Genomic DNA, 16,651 nt, shown 5'->3' on the forward strand with positions numbered 1-16,651 from the left:
TTAACTAAACAGTCCTTTGCTTTAGCTTTAGCCGTGTGCAGAAGAGTTTGGCTCTCAGGCAGAATGATGCCGGCTCTCCTGGGTAATTTTACTGGGGCTAACCGAGTCCCTGCCTTGGAGTCAGTAAGGCAAGGCAAGGCAGTTTTATTTATATAACGCATTTCATACACAATGGCAACTCAATGTGCTTTATATAAAACAGAAAAACATGTAATTTGAGAAATATTAAAATATACAATTAACCCCCTACCCCCCGACCCCCTACCCCCCTAATAATAAAAACAAAGTACAGAAAAATAGAAAGACATAAATAAAATGCTAGAATAGAGCATAAAATATAAGATTGCAGCATAAAATAATAATTAGCTTTAAAATCATTAAAAGGACATAGAGTGCAAATGAAACATAGAGTGCAGTACTCCGTTCGCCCCCGAAAAGTTCCTGGGTGGGGCTTGAGGTTTACTCTGTGCTGATTGGGTAAACTCAAAGCGGGATGTAGCATCAACAGAAAGTGCAAAAAATAAAAACCCAGCAGAAGAAGAACAGTAGTAGAAAGCGTCTACACCGCTGGAAAAAAGTTTATAACGTCCACCGTCATGACCACGAATACACAAACCAGAAACGCAGCAACCAGCTCAACTCCTCCCACGTGCAACCCCTCCCATGTTCAGCTCCTTGTTGTCGTGTTCTTTGTTTTGTTTGCGTTGAGTCGCCTCTGTGACATCATGGTCAGAGTCCAGTGAGAGGACAGAGTGAGAGGACTTCCTGTAAAGGTCCCGCCTCCTAAATTTTACCATCCTGAAGTTCCTCCAGTGGGATCGCACCTCTTTTATACAACATTATTATGAACTTTCTGTGACATTTTTATTTACAAATCTGAAGAAGTAATGTTTTATTAATAATAATTGTAATAGTAGTAATAGTAGTAATATGACTGTTTGGCTATAGTTTATAGGCCAATAAATGTTAATGCATGTCTTCGTCTTTGACAGGTGACACTTGGTAGGGGGCGGGGCTTCAGCGGCCACGCCCACAGCGTTTGGGAGCAGAGAAAGAGGCTGATTTTTACACAACTTTGAAGCCTAATTTCATGTATTTGGCGATTTTTTTAATCATTCAAATTTGGCAGGGTGGTTAACAACACACTTTTCTGTGGTTTGTCAAACTCAGAACACATATTTATTCTTACTTTACACGGACTTTAAGAAAAGTAAAAGCACATGGATATGACTTACACTACAGTAAGTCTCTGCTGCCTCTTTGAGACTTCTCAGGCTTTATGTAATTATCAGCCACCAGAATGCCTTCCTTGTAATGGTAGATGGTTGCTCCTGTGTATTTCTTATTTGGTAAGGCTGCTACAAGGAAAGAGAATCTCTTGTTGTTTTTCACGTTTTTGGCCACATCATTGAAAGTTTTGATTTTCCTTCTCATTTCGGTCAACACCTCATCTGAGAAGTACCAGTGGTCTTCACTGGCATTTTCTGATTTAAGCAATTCCAAGTAGTTGGTCATTGCAGCAAGGCAGGGGTCAGCACGTTCCAGAGAGGTGAAGACAAAGCACAGAGCATCTTCTACACCTGCAGCAAGAACCTCTCTATCCAACGCGGAGTGATTTGGGACAATCTTTGGGTTTGTTCCCATCATGTCTAAACAGGACCTAATGATATTGATCTCTCTCTCTTTGTGATCCATCCACTTGCTTAGTTTTTCATGACTGAATGGTGACTTGTCTCTCTCTGCAAAGATGTTTTCTAATGAGCTCTCATCTTCGTTGCCTCCACGGATGGAGGGAAGTTTATTCTTCATGATATTTTGGAGCCCAGAAGTGTAAGATTTGCACAGTTTTTGGAAACTGCTCAGCGTTTTGCGAATCTGTGGAAAATTCTCTGACACACTGTCTTCCAGGGAATCGTTGCATCTCATTTCTATCTGCCTAAGATCTTCTAGAGTATCTGCAGCTTTACTCACTAATCCAACGCTGATCTCACTTATCACCTCAGCAGCCGTTGGGTCTAAATTCTTCAACGGTGTCAGCCAGACTTTCAGTGGAACAGCGTTCTCTCCCGTTTCTCCCAGTATCTTTGGAAGCTCCACATAGGTTTTCACTGCCTCTACAAACGTTGCTGGGTTGCTTTCAAGTATGAGATCCCCGTAGAATTTGCAGGAGAATTTGTCCGCCAAGTATTTTTCTTCATCAGTCAGCTCTTTGATGTCAACTTTTCCCCGAACATTGAATGATGGAACCTTCCTTAGCAAAGCCTTCATGCTGCTCTCTATTCTCTTAGTGCATCTAGCATCTAACTTCTCACTGTCAAATACAAAGAAAGCATTTGCTCCATAAAGGATGCCAATGACAACATGTGTTGCTAGACCGTTCTCAACAGCCTCTGTTTGTTCTGTTTTCAGGTTTTTAACCTGACTCATGGACAACTGCTTGAAGTTGGTGGTAGCTTTGTACTGAAACGTCACTCTGCTCTGATTATTGGATTTTTTCTGATCATTCAGGTATTTGGAAGATCCTGCAACTTCAATCAGTCCACTCATGAAACTGGCCTTCAGAGAAGCTTCAACATCCAGCAGAGAAGACTTGGAATCAATGGAGTCTGATGCCGTAATCTGAAACTCACTGCTGCGCTGAGAGGTTTCAGTTATGTTCTCTTGTAGAGTCGTGTTATCCCACAATGTGTAACCTGCAGAAATGAATCATTAATCATGTGTTACAGCAGAAAAACTTTATGCTATCATTCAGCCACACCTAGAACTATTATGGATCTTTCAAGAAGGAGGAGTTAAAGTGTGGGAGTATGCTCCAGACTTCAGTTATGAAGATCTCCAATCTCACAAACAATGTTCTTTTTTTCCCAGATTTCTTGGTTCAAAGTATGTTATCCAGTCAGGGCCACACTCATGTCATTTAAACAACATTAATATATCCATCTATCTATCCAAGAAAACGTCCCTTAGTTTCAATGAGAGTTGCTCACTGGATGCATGTCATTAATACTGACCCAGGAGTCAGCATTTCCAAATGCTTACCAATGTGTTGGGTAAGCACTGCTATAGAAGCCCAGTTTTAAGGTTAAATTATCATAATGACTTCTAATGGAAGTGGTGTTTTTGTATGAAAGCAAAGAATGCATACAAATACAAATTTGAATTGAATATAAAAGAGCACAAATTGATTAGTCAGTTCGTCAGTCTGCTCTAATATAAGTTTGAAATGTTAGCAAGCCCGAGTCCTGAGCTTCATCAGAGCTTTTGGGACATTTTTAATGTCCAAGTTAGTGAAAAGAATGTTTGGGGGGATGGGAATCCATTCCCTTTCCCATGTGCACCATTGAAATCAAATCTTTAGTCTGATGGATAAATTTTACTTTTCAGTCCCTTAAGATACATGAAGTTTTACCTGGCATTAGTTCATCCTGCCGAGCATCATAAAGCATCCCCAAGGTGAAAGGTCGACCCAGCGCCGCTACTGTTATGGTATCTGAAGACAGGTCCTCATACCTGTTGGGAACATGACACCACACAAATCAAGCAAACACACACATACCTTACCGTACTTGATTGGTTAATTACTTTGCTGTAATATTGTGACAGAAAACAACCCATGTTCATGTTGTGTTACTTTATAAAATGCTGTGTAAAAGGAAAAACAATACATAACAATAAATAAATGAATAAATAATCTGACATTTGTATCACACAGCAGTGTCCTGCTATCTGACTGGTTACAATGCATGCAACAAACCTTAAAAGTCGCTGGATCATCTTTGGTTCAGGACTTTTGATCCATGCACAACCCATTTCTCTCCCCTTTTGTTGTCCTCTTGGCCACTAACTTTCCAATGAAGGCGAAAACGCCCCCAAAAAATCTAAAACAAACAGACAACTCCCCCCTATGACACAGACAGAGAGGGAAAAACCAGAAAGAGAGCCAGCAATCAGCTTATTAGTTTTGTAAATAACCCTGTTACTATACTATACCGCAGGGCATAGTATCAAGGTTCAATAACAGGAAACACCAGCTGTACATTTTGGTACTTTTCCAACCCTGATAAGCGGGAGAGGTCAGACAGTTGCTACAGAATACAGACTGTTAAGCAGAAGTTCATATTGAGGTCCACAGTAGGGATGGGCAATACCACACTTTTAGGATTCGATACGATACCGATACTTTTTCTTGAAGTTTCATCGATATTGATACCGATTTTTTCCAGTCAAAAAAGTCAAAATATTGTCAAATAACTGTCAAATAATCCAAATTGCAATATGGCTGAATCTGAATCACAAGAAGCTGCAGTTATTTTTTTTTTTAAGTTTGTGATAAACAATATTATAATTAATCAAATATGAAAATCATGTTACAGATTAAAACCAATATCACAACATCACAATTTTAATGTTTTTTTCCAATGGAAAAATAATCAATGCAAAGATGAAAAGTCCCTAAAAATTGTATCTCATATTTTCTTATCTTGGTGTGGAAATCAAGATGACTTAATTCCTCTCTCATACCTGGCTTAATCAAGTGTTCAGACTTCTGAAAATAAATGTATATTCACACATATACGTTTTGCATAATTACTTCGGCAAAATATCAGTAAACATTACTAAAACCAATGTCTGTTTTAAGTAATCAACAACTCGACTATACTGTAATGAATAAATAACCTGCATTCGTGTTGGCTGTGCAATGTGCACTGTCGGCTGAGTGGCTCATGTCTCAAATTTCCTTGTCACGTGACACGGGCCACTGGGGCCAGCGCAATATGCTGCCAGTTACGGGGGTGTCTCGACACATAGTAATTGAAGTAAGCTATCTAAAACAGTTGAAAGTGATGCATGCACCCCCAATTCTTATTTGTTAGTTAATATCGATATTTGTTTAAGGAAATCTATGCCAAATGAGTAGCGTGTGAGTATCGTTATATCGATACCACAGGATCGATACGGCCATCCCTAGTCCACAGTCACTATGCAGGCCATGTTTTCTTAAGTGTAACAGACATATCAAACATAATACCAGCAATATTTTTCTAACAAATGTGAAGCTTTTCACTCTGTTTGTCCTTACCTGGTGCAGTGGTGTAGATCTGTAGTCTGATGGTCTGTGATACTGTGATGTTACTTATATCCTGTAGTCTCTACTACTGATTCCTCCTCCTGACACGCCTCCTGATATAGCCGCAATCTTAGTTTAATTCTGCTGCATTTGTTATCTTACATATAGACCAGAGAAATATGAAGGAAGATACGAGCAGCCACAGGAGCCATGGCATGTTGGAGCCCTTGCTTTTCCTCTGAGAGTCAGAATCACAACAACCTGCACACAGCCTCTGCAATCGCAAGTATATCCCCCCCGTGCACCCCAAAGTAGATTGTGCCCTGGGCGGTTGCCCACATTGCCTATAGCAAAATCCGCCACTGGCACTGGGTAACATGTTCCTTCATCATAAAGAGTTCTAGTCACATTTGATTGGAAATTGCAGTGATCGTGTGTCAGCCAAGTAGTTTCTCGTAAGGCCAACACCTCAAGGAACTAATTTTGGAACTGGCGCGTACCCAGACATTTTACAGAGTCCTGGGACTTCTCGTAAGCTCCTGTCCTCTCCATATCAGAATGTCTCTTGGCCATTCATTATGACAGACATTACTGACAGACAGTATTTGTACTTGGTTACTGTACATAAGTAGATGTTCCAGGTATCTGTACTTTACTTGATTATTATTTTCTGATGAGTTTTTACTTTTACTCCCTACATTTGAACTCAAATATCTGGACTTTATACTCCTTACATTGTCAAAACAGGCTTGTTACTTATTTGAACGTCTGGGACATTATAAAAAAGAAGACATGACGTGAGAATAGAAACCACATCCTTTTTTTTCTTTTGGTTTGTGCGCTCCATGCTGCATCTGGTCCTGAAGGCTGCTCATATCAAAATCTGCTTCTGGAAGGAAAGTCCCAACAATATGTGCAGACAGTGCAGGAATATGACAGCAGCAGTAAGACTGCTGACATATGAAGACATGCTGTGCACTTTGGACAGTTTACAGAGGTCCATTATAACAGCAATCTGTGACAGTGAGTGAGTCTGTGAGTAGCGATCAAAGCTGCAGTCTGTAGTTTTGAGAAAAGAGACTTTTGAAGGAGTACAGCTTCCAGGTCCCTCCCTCTTCCTTTCTGCTGCGCTGCAGTCCTTCTAAGCCCCTCCCCACAGATGAACCTGCCGTGCACGCTGCACACATATGAAGGCTCGTCTCCACAGTAAGAGAGGAAACCTGTTTGACTGGTGAGATGGATGGATGGATGTTTTACTCCAGAGCGGTGGATTCTTGCAAATCATTTTACGACCACCGGCAGAACCCAGAGACAGTGAATTCTGTCACACCTCATCTGTATCTTATTCTACTGTCAGATTTTTTTTATTCACGCGCTATGCTCGGTAGTGGCGCTCCTAGGGTTTGGGAGGCCCCAGCCAAAGACACCCATTGAAAATCGCAATTGTCTGACTATCTTTTATTTACTGTAGAAATTCAGAATGTAGTTTATTACTTGATGATGCCCGACTCATATGCCAACAGGTGAATATGGGAATATAATAGTACCAGCACTTATTTTTTCTGCTTAAAGCACTGCTCACAACCAATATACTGTATATAATAAAGAAAACAATTTAAACTTTCAAAGTTAAATTAAAGTTTTGTTGTGTATGCAGCTGTCTGACCATATAGGGCCACAAGGCCAATTATTTTGTCATTTAAGCGCAAACCTGGTTAAATGTGTTAATTTCACAGAATGTTATTAGAGAAGTGGAAGGTGTTCCCAAACTTTTAGGGTACAGTTACAGTGATCTCTGATTACAGGCTTTCAGATCTACACTTAGTATTTATAGTCTTACATTCTGGTTGGATTTCAGTATGAGTATTAGGAAAGCAAAGCTGTTGGACTCAAAGCAGTTGCGCTGCTTCTAATGACCTGAAAAGTGTCGAAAGCTCAGTGGAATATTTGATGCCTTTTCTCATAAATGAAAATATGCCTTCTACATGGAGTCATGTGTTGGAGTCCTAGATGAGATTTAGATTAGCACCCGCATCCTCCTACAACCCCTGATGCAAGATTTTAGATTAGCACCCGCAGTCTGTGTGCCCAAGCTGAAACAGTAAACACTATTTTTTTTATATCATCCTTACTACCAGAGAAACTTTATCTTGTGGTGCCTCCATAACATTAGGCAGCCAGCTGTATCCTCCATGCTATGGGCCACTCCTGACACATGAAGATAAGCCTTCTACATGGAGACATTTATGGGGTATGGCTCCCTTAACAATCTGTTGTTTACTGTAATTAGTTGATCTGGATCATGTCCAGCATTAATTTCAGTTTCAGAGATGTCCACCACTTCTTCAGGTTCATGGTTTCATCAGGGTCACAATCCAAAAGAAATAATATTAATCACATTTCTAAAATATAAACAGCTGCAGTATATGACTGAGCCACTAAAATTGATCCGTCCTAGTTTACTTTTTATAGCCCAGTTATATTATCTGATATTCAGTGATATTATTTATGTATGCTGGTAACTCATATAGCTCAATTCATCAAGAGTATTCTGATTAGTTCAACAATCCTGCAGTGTTAGAATTTGTACAAGCTGGTAAAAGAGTCACAGTCTAGAGCTGCTGTGTGAAAAGTACCTTGACCATTAGAAGAAGATTAGAATGAAGATTAGAATGAAGCTTCAGCGTCTGAATGAATCAAATCTTCATCTTCTATGTTTCAACGTTAGTGTTTTTAGTATCAAAGTCTTTTTGTTACTATACTTCCACCACAGAGAAACAGGAAACACTAAGAGGGGATTTACTGCTCTGAACTGGATTTTCTAACAAACAGGAAATAACCAAGCTGCACACAGTGGTCAACTCAGGACTTCACTTTATTGGTGTTGTACAGATGTTCAACAGGTGTTACAGAAATGTGATGATATCACAATCCAGGAGAGCTTCAGCAAGACAATGTTGTGACTGCAGCCTCAGATCACCACAGTGAGATTGACTGGTTGATATTTTGACAATATAGAACATTTAAACACATTATCATTTTTCCACCACTCACTGCTAATGTCTTTAATGACAGAGTGATGGTTCAGTTTCATTAACAATATGAAATAAAACAAAAACAACTTCTAAATTAAATTGAGAGTCCCACTACATCTGAAAATAAAGATCCATTAACACCTTCTTCCTGCTCCTTTTTGGTTTTTGTCTCCAACTTTACAAGAATAAATGGAACCTCCTGTACATCTAAAAAGATTTGATCTACAGGCATGTAATCACTGACATATTGTGTTTACCAGATACCCAAATAATGGCTTTGCATGAGCTTAATTAATGTGTAATGTTGCAAATACTCAATATCTTCATACTTGTCTTACAAATTACAGTAATAAAAACAACAAATAGAAAGTAATAAAAACACAAAATCGCAATATTTTCTGTGGATGGCACCATGGAGATATAATGTCCCATAAACCCAGGCAGAGAGTTCTGGTCCTCTGAAATGAGGTCAACCAGGAAGTAACTTAGAGCTGCACTCTATCAAAAGGCCACCAGGGGGCGACCGTCTCTATACAAGTCAATGGAGAATTCACCAACTTCTCACTTGATTTCTAACCTCAGTAAACGTTTTCAAAATGTGTTTATGGTCTCAATCGCTAGTTTAAAGCCTTCTTCAATGCAGTATGATGTTCATTTGGGACATTTTGGATGGCACCATGGAGACATAATGTCCCATAAACCATGAAGCCACAATACAAGAATATTCAGTTTTCCATTCCAAGTGTTCACGTCAAGATTCATACCACAGAGATTTTAAGATGCTAAATGCAAAATTCTAACAGGTGAATGTGGCCCTTCAAATATGAGTTTGAGTAGCTGTTTGTATATTTGACCACAGACTCAACTGAGAAGCAGGTTTTACATCAGAATTAATGTTTGAGGAAATAATAAAATGTGAATATAATATTTATAATGGTGTAAAACACACAGATAAGTAAAACAAAACTAATACTTTATTGCACTGCATGTTGGACAACATCATGCATGTGCAGGGCCGTTTCAAGAAATTTGGGGGCCCCAAGCAAGATGGACTTGGAGGCCCCCCCACCACCAACGTCCGCCGACGCCGACACCCCTGGACCACAGCAAAAAAACCTACGCCTCACCATCCCACCCCGCCCGCCCAAAGCCTACAGGAACCACAGCATAGACACACTGTTGAAGTTCAACAACACATTATTTCAATAAAATATTTCTTAACAAATACTGCTTACAAATGTTGCATATAGGTTACTGCACACATAGTATGTTTACTTATTTTATTTGAACATTTGCTATCAACATATAAACAAAGTGAAAATTCGTTATTAAATATAAAATCCAACATGGATAAAAGTACACACACACACACATATAAGATTAACCTTTAAAAAATATGCAAATTATCTACATCTGCTGTTTGCGAGCCTTGGCTTCAGCAAAGGCAACCACAATGTCCTCCATGTCCAAAGACCGGCGAACATCACGCTCAATTGACGTAACGGCCAGTCCTGTGAGCCTCTCTTGGCTCATGGTGGACCTCATGTATGTCTTTATCAGCTTCAAAGCTGAAGGGAGAGTCAGGAGTAGCCGCAAGGCAATGCTTAAATTACTGTAAAGATCCAGTAACTTTTCACTGTATATGTAGTTCAGCATGTCAAATGGGCAGGTGGCTAACATAAACAGGGATCATCCCTATGTTCCCCCGGGTCCTATGACCGGGGAACATAGGGATGATCCCGTCTACAGTTAGCCAGTTAGCTGAGTTAGCCGCCGAGTTAGCCATCGAGGTAGCAACTGAGTTAGCCGCCGAGCTAGCAGCCCCTACTGTGGGGGGCCCCTTTGAGGGGGATTCCGATAACAGTGTCGCTGCACTTTCCTGCATTGACCATCACAGCATTTAAAGGGATGCACACACAGTTTGTCGTTGCATTCAATTCATAACCAGTCGTTGTCTGGGGGCCCCCGGCCAGCTCGGGGCCCAAGGCAATTGCTTGGTTTGCCTGTCATGTTGCGACGGGCCTGTGCATCTGCAAAAGCCTTACAAAGTACAAAAAAATCAATGTACTGCAACCACAAGCTGTGTGCAAAATGTGGCTCTTACTGCTCCTGTTTAAAACCGACACAGGCTCACATAGTTTGAGTTCACCCAAACTGCTGCTGCTGGATAAACATGCTCAGTGAATGTGGTGTTGAAGGTGTGCAGGTGTTTCAGTGTGTTAAAGGAGACGCTGTAGAAGGACAAAGTGCCAGCAGGCCAGTCCAGATAAACTCCAATTCGGTTGTGGTCAACTGCAGGAAGAGGGCCGAAGCGCTGTTTACCATCATGCCATGCCTGGAACCCTTGATGGAAGCCAAAGTACCAGGACAAGGCGTTATGTCCAAGCCTGCTCACTGTACTACCTCTTTTCCTGCCTATTCTCTTGTATGTAACAGCCACTCCAACATCGTCAAAGTGACCATTACTGAACTCTACCTCCCAGTAATGGCGCCTGTGTAGATCCTCTTTGCACAATACCTGGGGTTGTGTGTCAAACCTGTCGGGGTTATCAGGATACGCCTGCCGTCCTCCACGGGTTACCTTTTTGTTTTTCTCAGACAGATTGAGGTAGTTGTTTGCTGTGTCTGGGTCCAGAGTGAGATCACAGGCATCTAATGGAGAGATCAAAACACAATCTGTTATTAATCATCCTCATCATCACTCTATAGTTTACAATGCCACACACGTATAATATTATGTTATTATGAACTTTCTGTGACATTGTTCTGTACAAATCTTCTGTAGTAATGTTTTAATTATATTAAAGCCAACAAGTATTCATGCATGTCTTCATGTCATGTTTCTAAGTCATGCTCAAAATGAAGCTTGTGACTGTTGGATGTCCAATCAGGTTTCTTAAGGAGAGTAACAAGCACATGCACATGACTTACACCAGATTAAATCTCTTCTGTCTTTTACAGCCCTCACATCAGGAATGTCAGGCTGTGTGAAATTATCAGACACCAGTTTGCCGTCCTTGTAATGGTAGATGGTTGCTCCTGTGTATTTCTCATTTGGTAAGGCTGCTACAAGGAAACGGAATCTCTTACTGTTCTTCAAGGCTTTGGCCACATCATTGAAAGTTTTGATTTTCCTTCTCATTTCGGTCAACACCTCATCTGAGAAGTACCAGTGGTCTTCACTGGCACTTTCTGATTCAGGTGAATCCAAGTGGTTGGACATCGCATCAAGGCAGGGGTCATTACTTTCCAGAGAGGTGAAGACAAAGCACAGAGCATCTTCTACACCTGGATCAAGAACCTCTCTATCCAACTTTGACTGATTTGGGACAATCTTTGGGTTTATTCTCATCATGTCTAAACAGGAACTAATGATGTTGATCTCTCTCTCTTTGTGATCCATCCACTTGCTTAGTTCCTGACTGAATGGTGACTTGTCTCTCTCTGCAAAGATGTTTTCTAATGAGCTCTCATCTTCGTTGCCTCCACGAATGGATGGAAGTTTATTCTTCATGATATTTTGGAGCCCAGAAGTGTAAGATTTGCACAGTTTTTGGAAACTGCTCAGCGTTTTGCGAATCTGTGGAAAATTCTCTGACACTCTGTCTTCCAGAGAATCGTTGCATCTCATTTCTATCTGTCTAAGGTCTTCTAGAGTATCTGCAGCTTTACTCACTAATCCAACGCTGATCTCACTTTTTATCTCAGCAGCCGTTGGGTCTAAATTCTTCAACGGTGTCAGCCAGACTTTCAGTGGAACAGCGTTCTCTCCCGTTTCTCCCAGTAGCTTTGGAAGCTCCACATAGGTTTTCACTGCACCTGCAAACGTTGCTGGGTTGCTTTCAAGTATAAGATCCCCGTAGAATTTGCAGGAGAATTTGTTTGTCAGGGCTTTTTCTTCATCAGTCAGCTTGATGTGAGCATGGAATGATGGAACCTTCTTTATCACAGCCTCCATGCTGACCTGGATCTCCTGAACACTGCTAGCGTCTATCTTCTCACTGTCAAATACAAAGAAAGCATTTGCTCCATAAAGGATGCCAGTGACAACATGTGTTGCAAGACCGTTCTTTATAGCATCTGTTTGTTGTGTTTTCAGGTTTTTAACCTGACTCATGGACAACTGCTTGAAGTTGGTGGTAGCTTTGTACTGAAACGTCACTCTGCTCTGATTATTGGATTTCTTCTGATCATTCAGGTATTTGGCAGATCCTCCAACTTCAATCAGTCCACTCATGAAACTGGCCTTCAGAGAAGCTTCAACATCCAGCAGAGAAGACTTGGAATCAATGGAGTCAGATGCTGTAATCTGAAACTCACTGCTGCGCTGAGAGGTTTCAGTTATGTTCTCTTGTAGAGTTGTGTTATCCCACAATGTGTAACCTGCAGAAATGAATCATTAATCATGTGTTAACGCAGAAAAACTTTATGCTATCATTCAGCCACACCTAGAACTATTATGGATCTTTCAAGAAGGAGGAGTTAAAGTGTGGAAGTATGCTCCAGACTTCAGTTATGAAGATCTCCAATCTCACAAACAATGTTCTTTTTTTCCCAGATTTCTTGGTTCAAAGTATGTTATCCAGTAAGGGCCACACTCATGTCATTTAAACAACATTAATATATCCATCTATCTATCCCTTAGTTTCAATGAGAGTTGCTCACTGGATGCATGTCATTAATACTGACCCAAGAGTCAGCATTTCCAAATGCTTACCAATGTGTTGGGTAAGCACTGCTATAGAAGCCCAGTTTTAAGGTTAAATTATCATAATGACTTCTAATGGAAGTGGTGTTTTTGTATGAAAGCAAAGAATGCATACAAATACAAATTTGAATTGAATATAAAAGAGCACAAATTGATTAGTCAGTTCGTCAGTCTGCTCTAATATAAGTTTGAAATGTTAGCAAGCCCAAGTCCTGAGCTTCATCAGAGCTTTTGGGACATTTTTAATGTCCAAGTTAGTGAAAAGAATGTTTGGGGGGATGGGAATCCATTCCCTTTCCCATGTGCACCATTGAAATCAAATCTTTAGTCTGATGGATAAATTTTACTTTTCAGTCCCTTAAGATACATGAAGTTTTACCTGGCATTAGTTCATCCTGCCGAGCATCATAAAGCATCCCCAAGGTGAAAGGTCGACCCAGCGCCGCTGCTGTTATGGTATCTGAAGCCAGGTCATCATACCTGTTGGGAACATGACACCACATAAATCAAGCAAACACACACATACCTTAAATATTTGATTAAATTATCTGAAGTCTGACTTCCGGTCTGGCAGGAGAAGTGATGGCAGCATAGACTAACAGGCTCCCGACAGTTAAAATTTTAAACACGGCCACGACTCGAAATTCCTCTGTGACGCGCAAATATAAATGCAAATGAAACAGGCCGAAGATTATGCCCAGGAAAGTGTCACACAAAGGAAGGAGGGAAAACGACGATATGGAAGAAGATCAACTGTCACAAGCTAGCGACACCATGCTAGCTGACACGCGACAGACTGACCCAGACAGACTCTGAAAAACCCGACCTCTCTTTTGGATCAGATCAGCCAGCTGTCTTGGCGACCCAGCGGAAGGCGAGGAAACCGGATGAACCTGAGCGCCAAACACAGCTTCAAAGATTCCGACGTCAGGAAACTTGATAAGTATGAGATAAAGATGACAGAATCATATACTAGCAAACATATCTTCTGTGAGGTTATTTGTGTGATACTACACCTATTAAGTAAATAATTTTAAGGGCATATGGAATAAATATGTGAAGTCGGGACATTTTACTGGACACTGTGGACCTGAATATCAGCTTAGAGGCAAATAAGAACAGACATAAAGCAATATTTTGACGAGACCAACAACGGAGAAGTATCTCCACAGACTCCTTGGGATGCATGCAAAGTGGTTCTAAGGGGAAAACTCATAGGCTACTGCTCGAATTTGAAAAAACAGAGAAAAGCAAAAATTGAACTGTTACAATCGGAACTGGGAAAATTAGAGAACGCGCATGAAAAGACATTAAATCCAGGATTTAAGCCAGATGGAAGGAAATTGAAGAAAACATATCGGTGACAATGCCAATTCAGGCAAGAATAGGAGATAAAAGACTAATTAAATGCTTGATGGAAACGGGAAATAAATGGATCAATTTATCATTGAAGACATGGTTAAACATTATCGCTAGAAATGATATGTTAGAAGGGGTAAAGATTCTGAAATGGTGCTGCTATGATCCTGACTTTGCCCCAAATAAGATGGATGCCAACTACTGTATAGGGGATGGGTTAGCCGGCATCTCTCCTCATATTGTACCTTGTTCAAACAGACAACATTGAAGAGCTTTCAGATGTTGAAAAGACTACATGGTCTCAACAACAGTGACTTTTTTAGATTTCTTCAGGTACGCCACCAACTAAACAGCACGATGTTTAAAAGTCAATAGGCGTTTGAAAACAGTTTATTAAAAGGGTTTATCAGTGCCTATGGGACAGATTCCATGCTTAAAGTCATCTCTAGACTTTACAGAGGCCTGCAGGAAATACAAATAGTGAATACCACATATATAAAACAAAAATGGGACAGGGAAACCAACAGCTGCCTTTCAGAAGATACCTGGATTAAATACTGTGAATTTCAGTGGAGGACATCATGCTCAAACTTATGGAGATCTTTGGGCTGGAAGTGTCTCATTAGGTATTTCATGACACCTGCTCAGCAGGGCCACCATACAGGATCTTCTAGCTGTTGGAGGTTGTGTCGTTCTCAGGAAGCCAATCACTACCATTTGTTTTGGGCCTGTCCAAAAATAAATATTTTCTGGCACAAGGTTTGTTCAGAACTAGTAACTATATTTGGAACTGACATTACATTTAACTGGGACGAACTTCTTTTTGGGTTTGTACACTCAGCTAATGTAAGTGTGAAAAATAAATATTTATTGGGAATATTGAGTCTAGCTGCTAGAAAAGCAATTACAAAGAAATGTCTCAAGCCAGACATCCCATCTATAGATGAATGGTATGATATTCTTTACGATGTGTGTGTAATGGAAAGAATCACTTTTTCAATGAGGCTCCAGCAATCTAAATTCAATGACATCTGGAAGCAATGGAAAATGTACATTTCACAGAAACGCTCTTATTTTGTTTAAGTATCTTTTCTATAACAAGATGTAGTTGATTGGTTAATTACTTTGCTGTAATATTGTGACGGAAAACACCCCATGTTCATGTTGTGTTACTTTATAAAATGCTGTGTAAAAGGAAAAACAATACATAACAATAAATAAATAAATAATCTGACATTTGTATCACACAGCAGTGTCCTGCTATCTGACTGGTTACAATGCATGCAACAAACCTTAAAAGTCGCTGGTTCCACTCTGGTTTGAGACTTTTGATCCATGCACAACCCATTTCTGTCCCCTTTTGTTGTCCTCTTGGCCACTAACTTTGCAATGAAGGCGAAAACGCCCCCAAAAAATCTAAAACAAACAGACAACTCCCCCCTATGACACAGACAGAGAGGGAAAAACCAGAAAGAGAGCCAGCAATCAGCTTATTAGTTTTGTAAATATGTTAAACAAGTTGAATGTGAAGCTTTTCACCCTGTTTGTCCTTACCTGGTGCAGTGGTGTAGATCTGTAGTCTGATGGTCTGTGATACTGTGATGTTACTTATATCCTGTAGTCTCTACTACTGATTCCTCCTCCTGACACGCCTCCTGATATGGCTGCAATCTTAGTTTAATGCTGCTGCATTTGTTATCTCACATATAGACCAGAGAAATATGAAGGGAGATACGAGCAGCCACAGGAGCCATGGCATGTTGGAGCCCTGGACTAGATTCTAGATTGGCACTAAACACTTCACAACATTTCATTTTCTGGCACCCAGACAGACTTTATCTTGTGACACCTGCTTGATGGGCATGGCACCTGTTGCTGCATACTTTCTGCTGCAACAAAAATATGTCATTGACCCACACCACTGCACTGGGTGACATGTTCATTCATCATAAAGAGTTCTAGTTATGTTTGATTGGAAATTGCAGTGATCGTTTGTCAGCCAAGTAGTTTCCTGTAAGGCCCACACCTCAAGGAACTAATTTTGGAACTGGCGCGTACCCAGACATTTTACAGAGTCCTGGGACTTCTCGTAAGCTCCTGTCCTCTCCATGTCAGCATGTCTCTTGGCCATTCATTATGACCAGAGGCGGAGAGTAACAGTATTTGTACTTGGTTACTTGGTTACTTGGCTCTGATTGGATGTTTTACTACGGAGCGGTGGATTCTTGCAAATCATTTTACGACCACCGGCAAAACCCAGAGACAGTGAATTCTGTCACACCTCATCTGTATCTTATTCTACTGTCAGATCATAATGACAATTTTAGCAAATATAACAAAAAAATTACAGACGGCAGCTTTAACACAATTTTTTTTTTTAATTTACACGCTATGCTCGGTAGTGGCGATCCTAGGGTTTGGGCGGCCCCAGCCAAAGACGCCCATTGAAAATCGCAATTGTCATGTGTTGGAGCACTCGCA

The 16,651-nt window shown here is 40.5% G+C and overlaps 2 protein-coding genes across 2 annotated transcripts; both read right to left on the reverse strand.

The window, feature by feature from the left end:
- Positions 1 to 1,236: 1,236 nt before the first annotated feature.
- On the reverse strand, positions 1,237 to 5,641 carry LOC128381819 (neoverrucotoxin subunit beta-like). The gene is made up of 4 exons (XM_053341851.1): positions 5,569 to 5,641; positions 5,231 to 5,306; positions 3,410 to 3,510; positions 1,237 to 2,693 (listed from the first exon to the last, which is right to left on the reverse strand). The coding sequence occupies exons 1-4, from the start codon at positions 5,639 to 5,641 to the stop codon at positions 1,237 to 1,239; spliced, it is 1,707 nt and encodes a 568-aa protein (XP_053197826.1).
- A 4,575-nt stretch (positions 5,642 to 10,216) lies between these two features.
- Positions 10,217 to 16,301, reverse strand: LOC128381820 (stonustoxin subunit beta-like). The gene is made up of 5 exons (XM_053341852.1): positions 16,242 to 16,301; positions 13,613 to 13,746; positions 13,191 to 13,291; positions 11,035 to 12,486; positions 10,217 to 10,755 (listed from the first exon to the last, which is right to left on the reverse strand). The coding sequence occupies exons 1-5, from the start codon at positions 16,299 to 16,301 to the stop codon at positions 10,217 to 10,219; spliced, it is 2,286 nt and encodes a 761-aa protein (XP_053197827.1).
- Positions 16,302 to 16,651: the final 350 nt, after the last annotated feature.

The sequence above is a fragment of the Scomber japonicus genome, chromosome 20 (assembly GCF_027409825.1).
Source record: "Scomber japonicus isolate fScoJap1 chromosome 20, fScoJap1.pri, whole genome shotgun sequence".
Taxonomy (NCBI): Eukaryota; Metazoa; Chordata; class Actinopteri; order Scombriformes; family Scombridae; genus Scomber; species Scomber japonicus.